The sequence below is a fragment of the Thunnus thynnus genome, chromosome 13 (genome assembly GCF_963924715.1).
Source record: "Thunnus thynnus chromosome 13, fThuThy2.1, whole genome shotgun sequence".
In the NCBI taxonomy this organism is placed as follows: Eukaryota; Metazoa; Chordata; class Actinopteri; order Scombriformes; family Scombridae; genus Thunnus; species Thunnus thynnus.
In genome coordinates, this window is record NC_089529.1 from 14,685,861 (window position 1) to 14,708,593 (window position 22,733).

Consider the following 22,733-nt stretch of genomic DNA (forward strand, 5'->3'; position numbering starts at 1 on the left):
TTTCTTTCACGGCCCCAAGGCTGTGAGGGTGAACGCAACAGTGCGTAGGCAACAGAGAGAGAGAGAGAGAAAAATACAGAGAAAGTAAGCGACATAGCAGAGTCATCAGAAGTGAGAGGCTGGATGTGTCAAGGCAAACCTGAAAGGAACTGAGTAATACCCTAACAGTTTATTTCCTATGATCAAAAAATACCACTAACTCCAGATTCATCTCAATTTTTGGCAGGTCAAGTCCAGGCAGGCTGTTGCTATGACTATGAGATATTTTACAGAGATGCACATTTATATCTTTTCACTGTCTCCACTCAGCCCTCCCACACCAAACACTAATTGGAAGAAATTTATACCCCAAGTTTAATTTAACGCAACTCCTGTCAGAGACCAACATTACACAGCTAATCCTAGCCTTGACAAAGCTTATTATAATCCTAAACCTAAAAGGTAACTGTCATTCATAAAATAAACCTTTAAAGAACATGCATACTGAAACCAGCACAAAGTAGCACAACTAGAAACAGTGAGTCATTGCAGTGAAACTGTTGCATAAAACTGATGAAAGTCAAAATCTGTATCTGCACAAAACACAACACAGGAGCATCGTTTAGTTTACCAGGATTGACGCTTCTAATTCAATCCTGCAGTCATCGGTGTTATTCATAGAAGTAACCTTTGTACATGTATGTCACAGAAACATCCCTCATCTGTGAGGTGTCAGGGAAAGTGTTTATTAACTGTAATCTGTGATAACACACTTCTGCTGACTGATTTAAAGACAGATGGTCAGCTGGAGACTTCGCTTGTCTTTGCTGATTCCATGGCTTGTCTCCTGTTGTGCTGCGGTAATGACAAACACAATTTTCCAAGGTGGTATTCAAACCTGTTTTGCAGCACTGCTGGATCCACACATACACACACACACACACACACTTCCCACAACAGAAAAGACTGGAAGAATAATGCAGTAAAATGCAAATTAACATAAAACAATCCACTTAACATACAGATCAAATCTTTTCTAAGGTATTCAGGTAGTGAATTGTGCACATCTCTGACAGTTAATCTTATTAGTTTGCATTGCAGAGAATTTAAAAGTCCCCAACTTGGTCTCCAAGACATTCAACAAAGACACAAGTCTGGAAAAAAAAAAGAACATCATGTAATATTGACTTTGTGGTTAATATGCAAATATGCAACAGTAACATGCGCACACACACACACACTGTAGTCCATGAAGAGCCAGAAAAATGGAAAACAAATTAGATTTCTAAACAGAGTAATGGCATTGACAGTCTTGCCACTCGGAAACAAGGTCTTGCCCTTGACAGCCAGAGGAATTAATGGCAGCCAAGTGACAGATGGAGCAGCAACAGAGACAGACGACAGCGGGAGATGGAGACGGAGAGACAGGCTGGAGAAGAAGGATGGCTGCGTGATGCTTTACCACCACCACTAATTATGAAGCCACGATAAGAGCGACTATGCACAAGTTTCCATTGGTAAAATGTTGATAAATGGGGAGCATAGACATAAGAATGCATCTCAGTAATTAGATTATTTGATTTAAAAAGGATAAAGATTAGCAATGTTCTATCATAATTGCATCATACTGAGCCATAACTGATAATACATGCCAATTGTTGCACACTTTTTGCAGCACAGTGATGCTTAGTTAATTAAAACAGTGGATAATTTTTTTGTTGTTGGTTACACACACACACACACACACACCAGACTGCACGGCTCACCAGCTGTAACATATCATAGATGGATTCGGTCGAGCGTTTGAAGTTCCCCCTTCTCCTGAAGGCTGACATGCTGGCGGGTCAGAGAACAGAGTTCAACGAGAAGTCAGAGGTCCATTTCCTGTCCACTCCTCCATGCCACTCAGTGCTATGAGGGTGGGTTTTTTTTATCTTCCTCCAAAAATGTACGACTGATACACTGCACAGGATGTATGGATCTTAAACTTGCTATTTAACTCTCAAAAGACTGCTGGTAAAAAAACATTACCAACGCAGCTGAACAAATAGGTCAATAAGCAGACTGGATAGAACAAATTGCAATAAACAACAGCGCAGTCGTTTCACCTTATTCTACAGCGTCTATCCATCAGTCTCTCTTTCTCAATACCCCCCCCCCTCGACTGCCTCTGCATGCTCCCCTGTCATCTCCCTGTTTCCACTCTTCTTCTCTCTCTCTCTGTCCTTGTTGCCTGTCTCGTTCTTCTGTCCAGGTGTTTGAGAGCAGCGGAAGCAGCAGCACCGAAGAATACAACATTAAATAAGAAGATCAAACATCACATCCTCATGAGAGATGGAAGAGGGGAGGAGAAAAAGGAGGGAGAAAATAGGGAGGTGAGGAAGCAGTGGGTGGTGAGAGCAAAACACTCCAACAGGAAAAGAAAACAGGCATCTGGCATCTCCCTCTCTCTCTCTCTCTTTCATCACAGCTCAGAGAGACTTATGTCACCACACTTCACAGCAGCCTTATAAAACAAAAACATATAATATTAAGTACTTGAGCTCACAATGAGTCTCTGAACTGCCCCGAGAATAAACACAACAATAGTCAAAATGAAAACATCTGGAAAACGATTGGAAAATAAAAACCTACCCAGAACCACATTTAACATCTCCTTCTGGAAGTCAAAGCAGCTTGGAGTCAATTCGGCGAATGGTATTTGATGACTGGAGTTTCCAGTTCTCATACTAGAATAGGTTCCATCTAAAACCTGAAATTCACTCTCTAGCACCACCCTTGTCAATCTAGTGATCGCTTGTGATACCACACCTGCTGCACGCTTGTCATTCCTGAAAAACAAGAGTTATGTAATCCTTACACCGATAAGACCTTGCCTTAATTCTGACTGATTTGCAGATGTGAGAGTGCAGAGATAAGAAAAGAATGTTACACCTTCTAAATATGAAGGGAAAGTCGAGGGTTTTCTTCCGGCGAGCATCAATACAAATCTTTTTTTTTCTTCAAAAATGGTGATGTAAAAGCTTCAAGCAGGATACTTTCAATGCTTTATCAAATGCAAGTGTGGTTTTAATGATGCACATTAAGTCTGATAGAAAGGACCTCCTTCTTTGTTAATTACAAAATCAGCCAGGAGCAAATGGAAAATATTGTACCTCAGACATGTGAAAACAACAGCAGCTTAGGAAAGAATATATAAACTAACAATCAAAAGCAAGAATCAAGTGAATAAAGAAAGCCCCAGCAGCAATACCTTTTTCTCTAGTCGGTCCAATACATGCATTTCCTAACCCACAGACAAATCCTCACCTTTTTACAACATGTACCCGCCCTTCAGAACAGAGAGAGAGAAGTACAGCATGAGGGAGGAGCACAGAGACAAGCGCGAACCTGCTCCCACACCCGCCAGCTGAAACCATGCACAGTGAGAGCCAGCATAAACAGAGATTACACATATCCACATACTTGGCATACAGATACACATCACACACACATATTTATACCCCTCTTGTGTGTGTTGTATTTTGACATGTAGATACACACATTTTTTACAAGTAAATAGAAATATAGCAAATTTGATCACTCAAATCCTACCCCTGTTCGAACAGACATTGTTTCTCAGAAAGAACATGCATATACTTGTCAGTGTCAGTGAACTCAGAGGGGTGGGGTGGGGTGGGTGGGGGGAGGGAGGGAGAGTCTTAAAGTTCACTTTCATGTGAAATCAGGGAAACATGCAAATCCATAAATCCCTGCGAGGAATGATGGGATATACGACATGACACACACACACACACACACACACACACACACAGAGAGAGACTTTAATCATTTAATCTGAAGTGAAAGGATGATTATGTTATGACATGAGTTTTCACAAATCTGTGCATGAACATTTCGAGTTTGAAGCAGTTGATTTGTGTGCTGCAAGTTTCCTCGCTATAACCTCGTGTCAAATGCAAGGCTTTTGTTTCTCAGTCCTTAAAAACAGTGAGTTACTATTCAGTAATACTGACATAAGAGGATTCAATTTGGTTCAAGGAAGGTGGATCCCTCCTCTGTTGCTCTTCCTGAGGTTTCTTCCATTTTTTCCCCTATTAAAAGGCTTTTTAGGGGAGTTTTTCTCTCATCTGAATCGAGGGGCTAAGCATAGAGGATGTTTTATGCTGTACAGTAAATCCCCCTAGGGGCAATTTTGTGATATTAGGCTATATAAATAAAAACTGACCTAACGTCAATATGTATTTTAACCTACAATACTACATACACACACACACACACACACACACACACACACACAGACAAGGAATAAAGCCTATAAATGGTTAAATACTATGATGATCCAATAAATATCAGTAATCATTCCTAAACCAGATCTGTTCTTAGTTGCTCAGTAATAGAAACATGTTTGTTGTGCAGCAGGCTTCATGAATCAGCACAGTACTCCCTCCAGTGGAAGATTGTGAAATGACAGGAAAGAAAACAAAATCTGGACAAAGCTGTAGGCTCACAGATTTTCCAAGTCTGTCCTAAAACAATAGTCAGGTGCCCATATGAACACTGACACGTGTTTTTTCTCGCAGTAATCATTCCTCCTGTTCATACCGGCCATTAAGAGATCCCTTCGTAATGTCGCTTTCAATGTAAGTGATGGGGGACAACATCCACAGCCCTCCCTCCATGGCAAAATGCATTTAAAAGTTTACTTAAAACTAATATGAGGCTTCAGCAACCAAATTAGTCAAATCAAGATAATAACTTTCAAAGTTACTGTCTTTCTAGCGCCAAATTCCCTCTTTTTGTTACAGTCCTTCGACTGTATCTGGACATGAAAAACGCTTTCCGTTGAGACACAAATCAAGATCAGAACTGTGGAAAATATCAATTTTATTCGCCTAACTTAGACGACTGAAGCCTCATCTTAAGTGCATTTGGAGGGGATCCTCTAATGGTCAGTATGAACAGGAAGAATGATTACAGCAAGAAAAAAAATGATAAGATGTTAAGTAGTCGGCAACTGCATTAAACAAATACACTGCATTCAAGGAGTTGTTTATCCAAAATTATACCATCAGGAGTCAATCAAAACAAACCTCGATGAAAACTGCCCCCCTCCATCCCCACCCCAAACTCCTCACACACTGAATAATGCATTTTTCATTTCAATTGCCCCTAAGCCAAACTGATAGAGATGTAAATTATAACCAGCTCTTGTCAGTGCGACATACTACACCTTGGAGAACACTGGCAATCACCGTCATCTCTATTATTGCTGTTATCCCAAGCAATCGCTGTTTTATTCTCCGGTTGGTTTATCATATTGAGGAGGTGGCTCTGTGCTTTGTCTAAAATAATGAACCTCCCTGTTTCCTCCGGCTAGCCAGACACTCATTTATCTCCACTAAATGATGTGAAACACTGCGGAGAATGAAGTAATTAGAATGTGGGGATAATTAAAATTGTCCCACTTTGCCTCTTTTTCCCTCTGTCTTGCCGCCATGTGACCGCGGGCGCTAGGTGAAATGAGGTAAGACTCGATCTTCGGCACTTTGGGGCCGTTCCAAAGAGGAGAGAGGGGAAACAAAAGAGTGATCATAAACAAAAAAAAAAAAAAAGGCAACCACTTTTTTTTTTTTTTTTTTTTTTTTTAAAGAGAAATGACATGGTTTTGGAAATTACCAGAGAATTTTGAGGCAAGTTTGAATTGTCTTTGTTGACAGAGGAAGCGTCCAAGTGCTTCAGGCTCAGGTCAGAGCTCACAGTCGGCTGGAGAGTTAAGCGGGCAGAGTTGTTTGAGAACCAACAGCAGCCTCATGTTGTTTATGGTAATGAACAGCAGGGGTTTAGTGAGGAGAGGGAGGAGGAGGGTAAAGAAGTGCAGGACATTAGAGGAAAACTGACAGATGTGGAGGAGGAAAGAAAGAACATGAAAAAACAAAAAGGATGACAGATAAGGAGACAGGATGATCAGAAAGGACAAAGAGAAAAAAAAAATACAGAGAGGACATGGTCACATTGTTGCTCTGAATTATGGGGGGGACAAAATATAATACGACGATAAATCAAACAGCCAAGGAAAAAAAAAAAAATTAGAGCAGAGAAAAAAGAAGGATGCAGAAGAGATGGTAAGACAGACGGCAGGAAATGAAGAGAGAAAAAACAGCCCGCACATGTGAAAGTGGGGCAGGAGGTGAGAGACTGAAAGGTGAGATGATGATCGAGATCATGGACTTCCAGAGCTACAGTATGTTCATACGGCTGTGCTGTTCTGTTGTACTGTTTCGTCCCATTTCACCTTGCTTTCAGGGCTTTGTTTTTTTTTTTCTTATATTTGTGTGGAACAGCCTGTGACAATAAAAAAAAAGCACATGGCTAAGCATTAAAAGCACCAAGGGACATTACAGACGAGGGTAAGCAGTATTCATCACTGTGTCTTCCGAAGGGACCACATTATTTCTCATGTGGATCTAGTGGTATAAAAACCTTGAGACTATTGGTTGATGAACAAACACACAGTATCCATTGTGTGCTGCTGTTTTTCCTTCAGTTGCATATACAAATTTGCCCTCACTTGGTGGAAATAATGCTACACTGACTTTCCTCTACTCTGGCACTGTTAACACTGCATATAAAACTTGTACTTGTAAAAATGATTAACTCAAACACTTTAAGTGCGTTATATAAAGACCGCATGCTCCGTTTTGTGTTTTGCATTGTGTCAGAATAGATCTGAATGGATTTCTTCTTGCATATAATATTGCTTATATGAGCTTAAAATAGCAAAAAGCCCTTTAAATGTTAATTATGGACTGTGTTCAAACTGTTTTGTAAAGTTTAGACGTTTTTCCACACGTCAAGCACACTGAAAGAGACTTAAGCAGAGTTGTCATTCCTATCTAGCCATCCCGGCAACCCTATCTGTCGGTATATCTCTCATCTTCCCGTACTTTCCTTCCAACTACTAATGGCACATTGGAGTCACAGCACTGCCACTGTCCAACAGGACTGAGTCTAGACTAGAGCCAGCTCTGACCTCACCCATTAGTTCTCCCTTCCTCCCTGAAGCTCACTGACACACATCCACAAGAATGCACAGTGTTGTCCCTTACCCTTTCTTCATCTTTTGTTCGTGTCTTAGCTATCAACAGAGAAGTACCAAAAAAAAAAAAAAAAAAAAAAAATGTTTCCGGTGGTTTCTGGTTATCAGCCATTGCTATAGTAATGGAAGTGACAACCATATCCAAGGGAGACCGGCTGGCACACGGCGCATCCTAGCAATCACTGCGCCGACCCTGATAAGACCAGACATAATTAGAAAGTGATGCTGTTCACTCACTCTCTCACTCATCTGTCTGTCTCCATCTCTGTGCACTAGAGTACGCACGTACGGCAAATGCACACACACACACACCTCCTCACATACACACACACATCAGAGGTTGCATACACATCTGTTCATGTGCGTATCCAGGACTTAAGAGTAAAAGACAGACTCAAACACAAGCTATTGAAAACACCACAAAAGTAAATTCATGTAGTATGTTGTAAACGCTGTATGAAAACAATTCTGTTATTTATGTCAGAATATGATTAAGGTTGCGGTGTTCATCAACAGTGTTTGATTTCGACAGACATTATCCATCACGTAATCATTCTGGAAATTGAATTGAATTACTAAAAAGCTGTTTTAAAGCAGTCGCATGTGTGTGAAATCGTATAAAAACGGCTGTGTTTGTGTGTTGGACCACTTACGAACTTGTGTTTCTCAGATCTTTCTGTTCCAAAAAGACAATCAGATGACCTTTGTGTTAAGGTCACCAGTATCACATGAGAAGAGGCCTCTGAAAATGTCCCAGCTTTTTGCTCACTTCCACTTTGTGTACCAGCAATATCCTCACAGAAACAAAACAAAAAAACCCAACAAAAAACAAAAACACAACACCTGACATGGGTAAAGAAATATTTAGAACAATATTAAAACCTGCCACAGGGTTTTTTAAATAATCATAAACATATGGGCTCTCAAACTCTGTCCAAACACACACATCCAGATTGTGTTAGATTGTTGATCATTGATGTCAGTGTTTTGCTTTTCTCTCTGGCAGATCTGAGATCAGAAATGGCGAGAAATGAAACCTGCTGCCCCTGAAGCTAAATGACCTTGTCAGCAGGCTGAAAGATGGCAACGCAAAAAAATGCAGCTAATCAGCCACTTCAAACAGCAGTACTGATCCGCAGGTCACACACAAACACACACACACACACACACACACACACACACACACACTGGAAAACCAACACCAAAGCTGCTGGTCTTTGTCTCTGTCTGCAACAATACATCTGATCGGGTGTGTATGATACTCTATCCTTTGTATAACTACACTGTTAATCCCCCGCTCTGTTGCATGTATGTGTCTGTTTGATATGTATACACACACGAGGCCAAAGTTGTGTCTTTGCATGCCATATCTACCTTCTGTTCAGCCCCCGTGCAGGTCTTGTCTTCCTGATGATCTCCGGGGCTCTGCAGGGTCAGCCGAGGTCCTTCCGCCAAACTCTCATCTAGACTCTCTACTGTCAACCCTGACACCTCATCCAGGATGTCCTCTACAGAGAGAGACAAAGGCAGGGTTTACTGAGGAACAAGAATGTATATATTTATGTAAAAACTGTGTGAGCTACAGATAGAGCCTCTCTTGTAAAATCCACATCTCGATTGTTGCTCAAATTCATTTGATTCTCTTTGTCTACACTTCCTGCTTTGATGGACTTAAAGAGAAATCTCAGAGTCCAGATTTCTTTTAATTCCATGCACAGAACATCTGTGTTTTGAAAAGGTAACCTGTAAGTAGGCATCCCTACTACCTCAACCTTCCATCATAATAAATATATAATCCAAAAATATCATCTTTTCCTAGTATCCAGCTGTGTCAAGTAGGGTCTCCACCTTATGTTTCTTGTGAGTTTTGGTGAAAAGAGTGGCAATAAAAACAACACTATAACTCTTAGTACTTCTACAATCAAATTGGTCCTTATATGTGAGAAATCTCCACCTAAATGTCTCCTCTGTGTTGAAGGCCTCTTGTGCACACCCATCTACTCTTAAGCATGATATCATCGATAACCTCCATCTGGCTGCTCAAGTGTTTTTGCTCTCCGTCTGACCCTTTGCGTATGACATATCCTACTCAATGACAGCTTCACACTACTGAAGGATTCATATTAATATTCATACTACTCCAAGTCCCTGTATAAACAATGCCAGCTTGTCAGCCTGTGCACTGCAAGCCCCAATTTATAAGGAATACAAATGGTGCCCTTGCACGCATAAAAAGAGCAGGTCAGAGGAAAGCTGGCGGCTGCCTGCAGGTTGGTTATCAGACGGCATCCATGAATAATTAGCGGATCGCCCTGTTCACCCTCTACTTAAAAAGATACATCACCATCTGCATTGTCCCCTTTTTTCTCTTCATACAAAGTTGGGGTTTATAGGGAGAATGATGATACAAAACAAGAATCATGAATAACAACTTAGGTTCCACAGATCAAACTATCTTTCTGACATGCAGCTAAGCTATTGATATAATAATCATCAGTGTGGATAACCCCATTTGGTCTGATTTTAACTCCCAACACGAACATCTGGACCAACAGGAACATAACAGCATGAAGCACTTGGGGGCTTAATCATCAAATGAAACTTTCCATTAATAACAGAAATAATAACAAAAACTTAAATCACATGTATCCACGACTTTATCTAGAACAGGAAGCCTTACCTTGGCTCTGGGAGAAGATGTCTGTGGCTAGGTCCTGCTCCCCATCGGAGCGCCGGGGTGGATTAGAGCACAGCACCAAAGAGTCCAGCTGGGGCAGAGTGCTGACGCTCAGGGTCAACGCTTGGTTTACAAATGCAGCCCTCATGTCATCCATTTGGAGGGCGGATGCGGGTTTACCATTCAGCAACAGGATCTCATCCCCTACTTTCAAACCTGGCGGAGAATAAAAGGACGAAAAACAAAGCGGGAAATGTAAAATTCAGCTCGCGCAGGTGGCTCACAGAAAAGACTGATCATGAAAGCGACGCACAGTAAGTGGGAGGTGTCTCTGTCAGCTCGTTGCCAAACAACAAGACACCATCCGACATGCTAGCTTTCCTATGGGCCATCAACTCAAGAGTGCTAATGTGTACAAATGATATACACAAACAAAACTTTAGTGCCATACTCCTCAACAGCAGCTCTGTGTCTAATCAGACATGTTGGGACTCTAATGTGTTCCAATACATTAAAAATGCATCCTTCAATGTTTGTTCGCTTCAGGCAAATTCTAATCTAACAAGACTGGGTGGGTTTAAGAAGGAGAGTGCAATGCATGTCTATTCCTGTCCTGTCTTCACATATACAGTCTATGTGGTGCTATATATGAAAAAGAAAACATGGACTTCACTAGAACACAGCTTCAGTTTGAGGCTTTTTCTCATGCCCCTCCCCTCGACCACCTGTGCCCCTGCTCTGCTAATTGACAATTAGCACTCAATCAGCCGACCAATTAGCAACCAACCTCGCCCAATAAACCTGATTGGTTGTGACAGCTGTTTCAGAGGTCTGACAGCGGTCTCACCTGCCCTCATTGAGAAATGAAGACAAAGGGTTTTGCTCCTGTTTACACAGTCACACATGAGCCTACACATACACACACACACACACACAAGTCTGCTTGTGAGCCTTTCTTCAGGCTTGCAGTCTCAGTTTACATAGAAACAGCAGACAATCTGTAAAATGGCTTTTATAATGCACTGCATGCTATAAACAGATACTTGCAGGCACATACACAGTTACATATATAGACACGCAAGGCACGCATTTAGCCCTAAGTTATGACCTAGTTGTCTGGGATGTGAAATGTCAGCTGTAGCAGAGTCTTTATTGGACAGAGAGAGATAACCCCTCTGGCCATATACTGTTGTGTGTGTGTGTGTGTGTGTGTGTGTGCTTGGCTGCGTGTGTTGTATGTATGTGTCTGCGTGTGTGCTTCTGCAGGGGGAGGGGAAGCAGAAATTACCAGTGAGGGAGAGAGAAAGAGATAGAAAAAGACCCTTTGGGGCTCCTTGTCCAGTGTTGGCCTGGTTTCTCCATATACCCTGCAGAAATTGAAGCGTGATCTCTTTCACTCCCCATTCATTCTCCTCACTTTGAGTAAAACACATGCACGCACACACAGGCTCATCCCAGCGTACACGTGGACCTACTAACGTTGTGCCTGGCATACTTAATTCTGTGATTCAGCAAAATGTAGTGTAATATTTCAAAAAAGATGCATTGTGTTGTCTGGATGCCACAAGCTTTCTCTATCTCTACTCGCCTTTAGAGGTGGAGAGTCAGCGCAGCTGTATCCTCGCTAAGCTAGCAGCTTTTAGATTGCTAATGCTGTGGAGGACACAATCTCACACTTGAGTAACCTTGGTCTAACCCTGGGGCACAATAGTGGGGCATGTTATTTTCTATACATTAGTTTTCTATCTACAGAGCGGCCGTGTGTTTCTGACACTCATTAGGACTCTCTGGCTCCGTTAAAAGATAGGGACCAGTGGGAGGGGGGGGGGTGATCTCTAGAACCGGCTGTTCAAACAGCAGACAAAGGAATGCTGTTTTTGCTCTCAGGAAGTAGAGGAAAGCTCAGACACTGTCTTTTTTAAAAAATGTAATGCATTAATGTTATGGCATGGCATACCTTCTTTAGAATAAAAGACAGTAATCATCTGATGGGCAAATGTAGAGTCTAGACGGGTGATTCATACCTTTTTATATGTATTGCTGCAAGCACCCAGATGTTTTTCTACTTAATTTTTTACTGTTTTTCTATTTTATGTTTTCTAGTTCCTATCATGTGGACATATTGATTCTTTTCTAAGTTTATGATGATGCTAGAATATGTGTTCTTTTTCTAAATTTCTTTGCTGCTCTGTCCTAAGTAAACAGGCAGCCTCCTCTTCCAAACAAAATAAACGTAGCTTTGTTTGCCCAGTAGCTGATGCGATGCAGTCACACAAAGATGCACTGATAAGATGTCATGTGGCATCAGGTGTTTCTCAGGTCAAGTATTTGGGTGTTGAGTACGCAATGTCAACTCAAGAGAGAAATATGTACCCAACTTTCACATAACCCTTACATAACCTCTGGTGTTATGGCACTCAAATTCAATTATGATAATTGTTCTGGATTTTTGTTTTGTTCTTTGTGTCTTTCATGTTTGAATGTCAACTCTCAGGAATGTACTGAATGTACAGTACACTACACACATGATATTTGGTATGCTAATGTTCTGTTTTTCTCCTTTCAAAAAAAAAATAAAAATAAAAGTGTACCTTTAGCAGAGGCCAGTCCCCCTGCTTTCACTTCAGTAATATGGAGCTGCTGCGTCCCATCCTCATCTATAACCTCCACAGAAAAACCTATAGACATAGATAATAAGACACAGAGATAGATTCAGACATGAATTCTCTTAGGTCCTTTTTGAAATATCTCAATTTGACAGTGTGCACTAGAGGTCTTCACAGCTCCATTCAAATCCCAAGTCAGTCCAAATTCTACTCAGTCTAATTGGGTCAGGTCTCCTTTTACTGCTGCGGGTCTCAGGTCTGTATGTCAATAGGCCTATGTCAAATACCCGAGTGGACTTGAACGGACCCGAGAGTGTCAGCTCTGATCATGTGGTATGTCACAATCACTGTGGGAGAAAACGTTGTGTAAGAGTGAGAGGTGAATGTGAACTGTGAAGCGAATCGACGTGAGGAACAAGTAAAAGGAAAAAGAGAACAAGGAGGTAAAACCAACTGGAACATCAGCTGTTTGCTTCTGTTTTTTGCAAACAGGCAACAAAGATGAGAAAAAGGTTCTGACAAGGGAATTGAAAAATCGTCTACAAGATTTATGTTGTTAAATTCATTTTGGAATCTGATTCACAGATATGACATTTATTATTAATTTATATTAAATAAAATGAAGAGTAAATGGGTTAGAACATTGTCTGTCTATCACCCAGTTTGCTACACAAGGTTTTATTGTTGGTACAGGAGGTGGAATGTGATTTTGATTATATTGTTATCTGTGTTTGAAGCGTATAAACAAATTGTTTTCATTTCTATAACTTTACATTCGCTCTTAGGGCATTATTAATATAATATTGCTGCTCTTTCCCACTGTGGCTGCTTCTTAATTGAACAAATTAATTGATAGCGCATCAGGATGCTGCCGGCGTTTGTCTTCTCTCTCTGTTCACTGCATTTTGGTTTGGGTCTGTTATGTTCAGGCCTATTTGGGTCAGGTCTAACTGTGCTCCGGTCCCCCTCAGGTTGGGTCTCTCTTTTTTGAAAATCAATTTATGCATGTCGGGTTTGGGTAGGTTTTCCACAGGTACATTTCGGGTCGGGTCCAACACTTTGGACCCGTAAGACCTCTAGTGTGCACTGCTGCAGCATAACTGCTGAGCAATTAGATCCACTTAAGACAAAGTGCACTCAAGCTGGATCACCCCATTTAGTCCCCAACAAAGCATGACTCAATGAAGTCGATTACAAAATCAATTTGATACAGAATTTAGGAGTATTAGGGGGACTGAGTCCATGTAGTTCAAAAAGAGACAAGCCTACCATATCCGATGGAGCAGGATTCGGCTTTGTCAAAGCGGATCACCTTGGTAGCTTTGGGACTGATCTCAATCTCTTTGTAGAGCTGCAAAAACAAGAAAATTATATTTAATTGGCAAAAAATGGAAGGATAGCAGTGTTGTTGGATGGCGAAGGTCAAGGTCACGTCATCGCTCTTAATAAAGAATGGATAGATTCATGTATTATTCAGGCTCCTTAACAGAGCAATTGCGCGTGAAGGTTGTGGGGTCAAAATCCAGGTCAAGTCTGTGAAGTGAGCGGGTGCTCATACAAGGGTTGACCTCACAGTGGGCGAGAGCATAGACACAGCTGTGTATATGAAATAACAGACAGAAACAGAAGTCTGCAGTGTGTAATACCCTTCACTGTGGAGAAATAATAATGTAATATCAAGAGTAAGGATGAAAGAGGATGAAATGAGTCACTGATCAAAGCAGGAAGATAAAAGAGCACTTGAGGAAAAGCGCGAGTTACACAACGATTGCGCTTTGAGACAGAGTTCAGTGTATCACCTACAAAGCACTGTCACAAAGAGAATTCGTTTTGGGGTTTACAGAGGCTGAATAATGTGGAGGTGAGGTCTTTTTCAATGAGAGTGATTGTTTATATGAATAATAAGATTGGTACAGACACAGACACACAGACTGGTACAGTTCATTGTCCACACAATATACTCAGAAACTATTTTGCATAATTCATAGCATATACTATGGTGCTTCCTTTGCATCCTGGGATTGCAAATCAAATCAGCAACTGAGCCATAAAAACATGCAGAAACGTGCATCTATATCTGCCTGAAATGAAACAAAAATTAATTAATAATAAGGTGAAGACCCCTGAATCCAAATGGGACGTTGTGTCTCAGCTGACACTGCAATACAACAAAAAATACAATACACATGCAGTGAAATGACTGTTTTGTACTTATCTTTCATTACTTCATATGGTTGATATTAATATTGTAGCTTCATGGTTCATCATATGACTGCCTAGACTCCAAAATTGGAGTATTCACTCCTTTACATCACAAGTTATCGCCACAGTGTGTGTTTCCTCACCAGATCAGAGATGTCCTCTTCAAGTTTAGGAACATAGAAGAGCATTTGGTTGTCAACCCACACCTTTAGACGCAGATAGTGGCCGGATGGGTCTATCTTATGGGTCTGGAGGCAATAGGACAGGAGGAAAAATACATATTTAAGAGATAAAAAATGTATTCATTCTCATATTTAATCACACTAACTGCTGCTACAAAACTATAACCTGTGTTTTATTCTCCCTGTTAGTTCGTTTAAGCTAATTCCCTTTACCATTACCACTCTCTATAGATCATGACATCCCCTGACAAAAGGATGCAGAAATATATGCATCCAATCATGTATGTAATCCACATGTATCTGCATGCATGTAACACACAGGGGCCATGAATTAGACGCTCCAGTTCCTTGTGACATGTTTATGGCATTCATAAAAAACGCCTACACACACACATCGATCAGCTTTATACACGTGTTTTGACAGACCTTTAAGTGGAACGTATATGTATCATTAGGCATCATTATTCCAGTGTGTCACTGGCTGAGACCAATTAGGGAGAAGAGGAGATGAAGTGGAAATAAAATTGACAAGACTGTGTGTGTGGCAGTAATATGCAGTGTATATTATAAGGTAAGAAAATGACTTTGAAAAGTCTGAGAGCTCAGGCAACATCTACAATAATCACTTCTTAGAGGTACCAGAGACAGTCTTACATCACAGGTATTCTCAGATCCATATTTGGACTCACATTCAAGAAGAAAACCTCTTAACCTCTGATAATTTGCATCTAATAATCCATGTTGCTTTCCTGTTACCCTGAACTGAATGGAGCTGTCTACAGACTGTAAAATGGCAAGATTTTATTATCCTTATGTAACCAAATGTGGTATTCTAAACTCAACAGAGATATGTGCAATTTTATGAGACTTGTTCCTCAAGACTGTTGAAAAAGCTGTTAAAATGAATTGTTGCATGCTTAGCAGCTCGACTGTCACCGGTTTTGTTGTAGTATTTATGTGTGACTATATTTGTGTGCGCGGGCTTACATGCAATAAAGTTAAAGGCTATGAGAGAGAAAAGGTTGTGCAAATTGTAAATCACCTGTCACCCCAAATTGCATAATGTTTGGTGTGTAATTATGCATAGTATCCTCTCCTCCTTACGCACAATACGTTGTACAGCATGCACATCATCTTCATAGAAACCTGAAGACCCGTAACTCATAAATTCTCTCCAGTAATGTTGCCCTCCTGTCAGTATTGGCTCACCTTGCATACTGTGCTCAGGACTTCCAGCACTGTCTCAGCAGGCTGTATGATGGCCAGGACAGGCTGATTGTTCGGGAGACATACCCAGGAGGGAGTCAGGTAATCAGGAACCCAAATGTCGCTGTCTACGTTTTGCTGAGGAAGGCTTTTCACTGAGCCCTCTCTCTCCTTCTGAAAAAACAACACACACACACATACGGAGGGTTTATACATCTTTGAGTAGCCAGAAAACAGCTAATTTAATGTTACCATGAAAACCTTCCAGTTGTCCTTGAGCTTCAGCTATGGGTAGAAAGAAGATTTCATTTCACATAAAACGCAGAAACCCCCCCCCCCCAAAAAGAGCCATATTCTATTATCTACTAGTATAATCACTAAAATCATGCAGTGATCCTCCAAATTATTTCATGTTCCCTGAAGAAAGCAGATTTACTTGAATGAATGATTAGACTAATATGATGGAAATTGGTGGTAGCCTGAAAGCAGCAGGAGATCTGATTACAAAATCTAATTCATTTGTGTTGATGAGAGCCTCTTGGTACAATCAATCATCTCTCTGTGTGGGTGTGTGTTACATATAGTATGTGTGTGCACTTGAATCTTCATGGCTGTGTGCATTCTGTTCAAACCGTAGTCTGTAACCTTTAAGCCCATCACTCTGACCTCCGACAATCTGGCAGCCATGTCAGCCTCTCTCCTATCATTCTGTTTCACTCGTCTCTTCTACTCGACCTCACACTGTCTGTCACCGATACCTTATCTCCTCCTATCAGGTAACAGCATCCACAAACCCGTTTATTCTTTCATCCCTCCATCGTGCTGCTTTCTCCCCCAGCACTAATCATTGCCTCTCCTTCTGGTGGCCCTTCTACTCTATCTGTTCATCACTCCATCTTCTCCCTCCTCCCCATTTTTCATTCACGCTATACAATCTGCTGACAGTTAACAATCTGGCCCGGTGGTCCCTGTTTGAATGAACTTAGACTTGGCTGTATTGTAGCTGTGTGTGTGTGTGTGTGTGTGTGTGTGTGTGTGTGTGTGAATCTGTGCATTGGTTAGAGAGAAAGTGAGATAAAGAAGGCGACAGACGGAGCAGACTATATGCAGAAATACATTATTTTATGCACAAACATTCACACTCGTGTTAACATTTACAAACAAAATACAGACACACTTGGTTCCAATGAAAGACACACACACACACACACACACACACGCACACACATTTTCTCAGACAGACAACAGACCGGGAGGCCCATAACTAGTACCTCCCCCCAACTCCCTGAACTCCCTAGCCCTGCTCGGCACCATCTGGCTCCCCTCCTGGCCCATCTAGGATGCCTCTGCTGGGGGGGCGGGGGTCCTAGTCGGCACACTAAACTCTCTTTCCCTCTCATCCCCCTCTTTTGCCATCAGTGGGATTCCCCAGAACAAACAGAGAATTAAAAAGCCATCAGATGTGAACATTTGGAACTAATCATGCTGGAGATGCTCATTGAGAAAACTTAAATCTTTGCTACTGATGCAGCGTTTCCAGCTCTCTTACTACCAAATGAAGCGTGTTACTTTCTGCAGTATGCATTTCTTTACTGTCATCCCATACCCTGCCAGCTGAAGTTGGGGCGTGGGTAGAAGGAAATCAGTCTCCCATGGTGCCACTGGGGGCCTCCACAGTCAGAGTGGGTTAGTGCTGCAGAATTTGTTTCTATCTGCTGAGTTCAGACAGAGACTTGTCTTTCCTCTCCTCCTCAACTCTGCTGCATTCTACCAGTTCTTATAAAATATGCAGCTGGCATGCTTGTCCTTGCACAACCCATGGGTAATTGGACATTTTTCCTTAAAGTACATATAAATTCCTCATTTACCAGGCTCTGATGAGGCAGTGCAGAAATCAAGTTATATAATGTATTTTTTTCCCTGAAGATATTATTTATTATTTGCAATTGGCTGTAAGTTGTAGTCAATACAGCAGATACACCTGAGCCAAGGTGGTGTATCTGTTATCCTTTGGTAGCAAATGTATGCATAATTTGTTGAAACATCAGAAATCTAATGATCTGAACATATCAGATCACATTTGTCTCGGTGGGATTAGCAGACAGAAATATCCCTCCAGTCCATGGCCTATGATGCTGATAGAGTTAGAACTGCCTGGGGCGAATGAAAAGAAGAAATGGGAATCTGTCAACGCTGATCTGGAAATGGTGTCTGACATGCTAAAAAGATGGTAGAGAATAAGAATAAATGCATTATCTCCGGCTATGACATAGAGTAATCAGTAGGGAGGATAAAAAGAAAAAGCAGAAACAGACCAAGTCAGTCCTGCAAAGTCTTGTGAAGCAAATAATTTGTTGACTGATGCAGGAGGAGGAACAGCTGTAGAAGATGAAAAGGGTTGTTTATCTACCACAAATAAACTCTACAATCATCTGATAATATTGAGGAAAGACACGATTCTGCAGCTTTTACAGTTGTATAAGACCTTTTGTATATTTTGTATTTTGTATATTTTTGTATATAACCTCAAAGAAATGCTTGTGGATGCAGAAGGGTGCAGGGATTTTGTGCTTCCCCCAGATAACTCACCAAATGAAAAGACAGAGCACCAAAAGGATCTCAGATAAGTGAAAGGAGGTGGAAAATAGAGCAATGTTGCTGGCCCTCAGGGCCTTGAGAAGCCCATATCCCATTATACAAGTACAAAGGTTCATCAGTTGCCCCAGTGATTTTTATGTTGGCTTATGAGAATGCTATGAGAAAGGCAAACAATGACAAGGAATTAGCCTACAGCAACATGGGCTCTGATTCTCTGTAGTGAATGCCAAACTAAAAGGGAGAAGGAACTTAGTGTTTAGCCTTCAGGAGGTTATGACTGTATAGGCATAAACATTCACTGTATCTGTTGTGGCCTTTGTCATCTTGCTTTGGTTGCAGGATGGGCAAGGACTACAATGGAAATAGAAACAAGCTGAGACCTACATTAGGTTACACTAAACCACTTGTGTGTGTTTTAAGATTTTCGATTGAAAAAAGAAGATGAGTCATCTAGCCCTCAGAGGAGCTAAAGAAGTTAAAAGTTAAAGGGGAGCTATTATGCTCATTTCAAGCTCTATATTTTTATTCTGGGACTCCACTAGAGTAGCTTTGCATGATTCACAGTTCAAAAAACTCCTTATTAATCTTGTACTGGCCGTTTATGCAGCCCCTCAGTTCAGCCTCTGTCTCAAACAGGCAGACTTAGCTCCTGTCTCTTTAAGGCCCGCCTCCCAATGAGCCCACTCTGTTCTGATAGGCCAGCTTTCCAGAAGCCTGCCGAGGGGCAGATGTATATTTTCACCGGTACTCAACACCTTACCTCTTACCTCTACCTTTCAAGCATTATTTCACAAATTTCAACATTAAGAGAGCAGACAACAATATAACAAAATAACACACATCTACGTTATGTCAAGGAGGACACAATAAAGTCAGAGATCTTACAGATTTCTCACTGGCGGAGTCTTCAAACATCCGTTCCAATGGTTTCCTCACCGGCTCCATCCCATCAACAAATACCTGCAAAAATTTGTATATATATATTAATTTGTATTGCATGCTAAATACTGTTTAGTAGCTCTTTTATCACTGAAAAAGTTTGTTTGTTATTTTTTGACGTAACTAGCCTACAAACAAAAAAGCTCAAAACATAACCTCTTTCTGACTATGTCTTCAAACTATTACTATCTTATAGTTTTACCACTTCACATACTAAAACTATCGAGTAATCAACAGCTTGTACAATGGATGTGTCACTATGGAAACCTGGTTGATTGAAGGATGTCCCTTGGTCTTCCTCTTGGAGGTGGTGTCCAGTCCCCAGAGGGAGGAGAAACGGCTACGACGTTTGCTGAAGGTGCGAGGCATGGCCTGGCTCCGCCTCCTGACGCTGCTTTCTGTACGAGCTGAAACCTGTGACAGTGATAATTACAGGAAACATCAATCAAAGAGAAAGGGTTTGGAGAGTTTTAAGATGGTCTATCCAAGTTGTTATTTTCATAGAAACTGATCAACATGCTAATGTATAAATGAGCAATTCATAAGTTATACAATTCATTTAATCTGGACTTTTATGTCTTTCCTCTGTAGATAATGATTCAGGTTTTTGCAGTTACTATAAAACCTCATCCACTTACAAAGCACTTAAGCTGCACTTACTTTACATCTAAATGACCTGCTGTTTCAGAGTTCAGTGTAGCATTGCCTACAAAACTTTCCATCAAATCCAGTATCTATTAGGCATTTGAGAGATTTTAACGTAACAAATAAATGATTGCACTAAACGTTTGCAGTTTCCTGTGGAATACTAGACACATCAGCTTTTATTGATGTCATTTCTCAATGTGTTGAAAGACAATTGAGATACAAACAGCGTCTGATTTTTTCATATTCGTAAGCCTACTGGAAATCATTTCACATGACCGATCAATTGCATTAAAGTGCTATTTAACTGTTTCCCATTAGAGATTTTAGTTACAATTTTTAATCTCTTTCTTATGCTTTTTAATAGTATTGTTGAGTTTCTGTTCAGGTGAATGAATGAACTAAGAAAAAAATCAGGACTGGGAGACTATAACTGTATACTGACTGATGTGAGCTGCAGTCTGTTTGGCTTATGAGTCACTGCTTGCATTTATACACATAACACACGCATATACACACACCAACACATAAAAACAGACATTTTTTAGCTTTTCAGCGTATACTGATGGTGCATACTGAACACTTCCAGCCTCTCGTCTCCTTCAATGACCTAGTAAACATGCAAAAGGAAACCGCTCTTGACATTTCTGGGTTAATTCACATTTAACTACCACTCCGACCTTAGTATATGGCGCAGAAATACATCCTTTAACGCACATGTGCGTATGTGCACACACAAGCACATGCTGTACTCGTGTGGGCGTATGATGGGCTTCTCACCAGTCAGCGCTCATGAGACACACACACATCAAACATAATAGGTCAAACTGTCTCCAAGACTCTTCTTATGTAAGCAGCGCGTAAGAGGCCTTTTTACTGCCTATTTTATGATTTATCTTTTGGCAGTGGATAATAACAACCCTGATGAATACAAGGAGTTACTGTGGAGATTAAAAGATAAAAAGAAACTGAGATGTTCCTTTTGTGACAGTAAAAAACAGTTGAGAGCTTAAAAAGAAGAGTGTTAATGTTTTGCCATCAGCTGTATGAATTGGTTAATTTTAATGTTGTTTCCATTTCATTACTTATTTACCAACTTCTGTCTCCTATTCTGTTCATTTATTTATTTTTCATTTCGTTCATTCATACAGTACACGTGGCAAATAGATGATTATCCCGCCCCAAAAATATGCCTATTTATAGCAGTATTCAACTAATCTAATAAAAAAAAGTCAAATCTGGGAGAAAATTGAATTTAATTATGAACAAAAAAGATGGGAAAAACAGACATGGCGTGAGACAGAGAAGAGGAAATGGTGAAGACAGACAGTAGGGAGAAAAATAAGGCAGATAAGGAGAAGGATATAGAGTAAGACGGAGAGAGAGAGAGAGACAAAGGAAGTGAGGATGTAGGCAGTGAAAGGAAAAGGGGGGGGTCGGCAGAGAGTGTTAAGCCTGTTTGTGGGAAAGTGCCTCGGGGATGGCAGCTTACTAACAGAGTTCATATTGATCCACCAATCACAAAAAAAAACACTATCAACCTCTGATGTGTCTGTATGTGTGTGTGTGTGTGTGTGTGTGTGTGTGTGTGTGTGTGTGTGTGTGTGTGTGTGTGTGTGTGTGTGTGTTTGGTTTGATGGTCTGCTTGTATCCAACTGGTCTACAGAGATTGTTTGCACCACTTTCTCTCCTCTCTGCTCTTTGTTTCCTGGATGATGTTTGGCAGAGTTTACAGCCGATACAAAACAGCATATAGATCATTCCATCTATGTTTCATTCTTTACATTCTAGGAGCGCTCAAGGTGACAATAAGAGGGTGGTGCGGAGCACTGAGCGAATGACTCGGCTCTTAGCCACAGGCTAAAGCAGTCAGCACCAGTAGAGGAGAACAAATTGGCAGAATGCTTTGTTTCCATTTTTGTTTCAGGCAATGATGACAGACGGTAAAGAGTATGATCTGTAAGGAGAATGATCTGAATGTTATGAGGTGAAGATGGCATGTGTAGGTGTCCTTGCAAAGATAAAATGACGAGTATAGTTCTCCAAAGCAAGGACAACTTTTTTTCTCTTTACTTTCAGGTAAGACAGGTTACAGGTTACACTTGAGTTTTGGGTTGAAATTAGGTTTAGGTCAGGGTTGGGGTTAAATGGTTATATCATCGATTTTCAGCCTTAATTTCTCTGTCAAGTGTTGCAGTTGAGAACAGCATTCAAAATGACTTCGCACAGAGTAAATGAAATAAGAAAACATTTTTCAACACTCTGTCAGAGTCAAATCTACAACTGAAAGAATGCTGCAGTGAGGTGATGATTTCTGTTGTAGTTACCCAGCAATGCCAACAGACACTAAATATGCTACAGCTGTAGTGAGTTTCACTACTAATAAAGATCTATTGGATTCTATTGGCAGTACAAAATGTGAGACAACTGAGGGCTAAAAGAAAGAACAAGCCTGAAGTTACAACCAGTGCCAATATAAGTGTTAACAAATATAACATTAAAGTATTTCTGTGACCTAAAGCTGTGTTTCTTCCCAGGTAGACAGCTGATTCACAGCGACTGCACACTTATGTTCTGACTCCAGAGAGATACAATAAGGC

At 40.8% G+C, this 22,733-nt stretch overlaps 1 protein-coding gene across 9 annotated transcripts in view; it reads right to left on the reverse strand.

Moving 5' to 3' along the window:
* Positions 1–22,733, reverse strand: part of LOC137195655 (rho guanine nucleotide exchange factor TIAM1-like) — a 76,933-nt gene that overhangs the window by 9,006 nt on the left and 45,194 nt on the right. For 3 of the 9 annotated variants that reach the window (XM_067608185.1, XM_067608186.1, XM_067608184.1), the window contains 8 exons: positions 19,756–19,902; positions 19,435–19,509; positions 15,955–16,125; positions 14,707–14,811; positions 13,631–13,712; positions 12,347–12,433; positions 9,759–9,971; positions 8,453–8,586 (listed from right to left, as the gene is read on the reverse strand). In XM_067608185.1, coding sequence (XP_067464286.1) covers positions 8,453–8,586; positions 9,759–9,971; positions 12,347–12,433; positions 13,631–13,712; positions 14,707–14,811; positions 15,955–16,125; positions 19,435–19,509; positions 19,756–19,902 — 1,014 coding nt within the window. The other 6 variants (XM_067608189.1, XM_067608190.1, XM_067608187.1 and 3 more) reach the window with 6 other exon arrangements.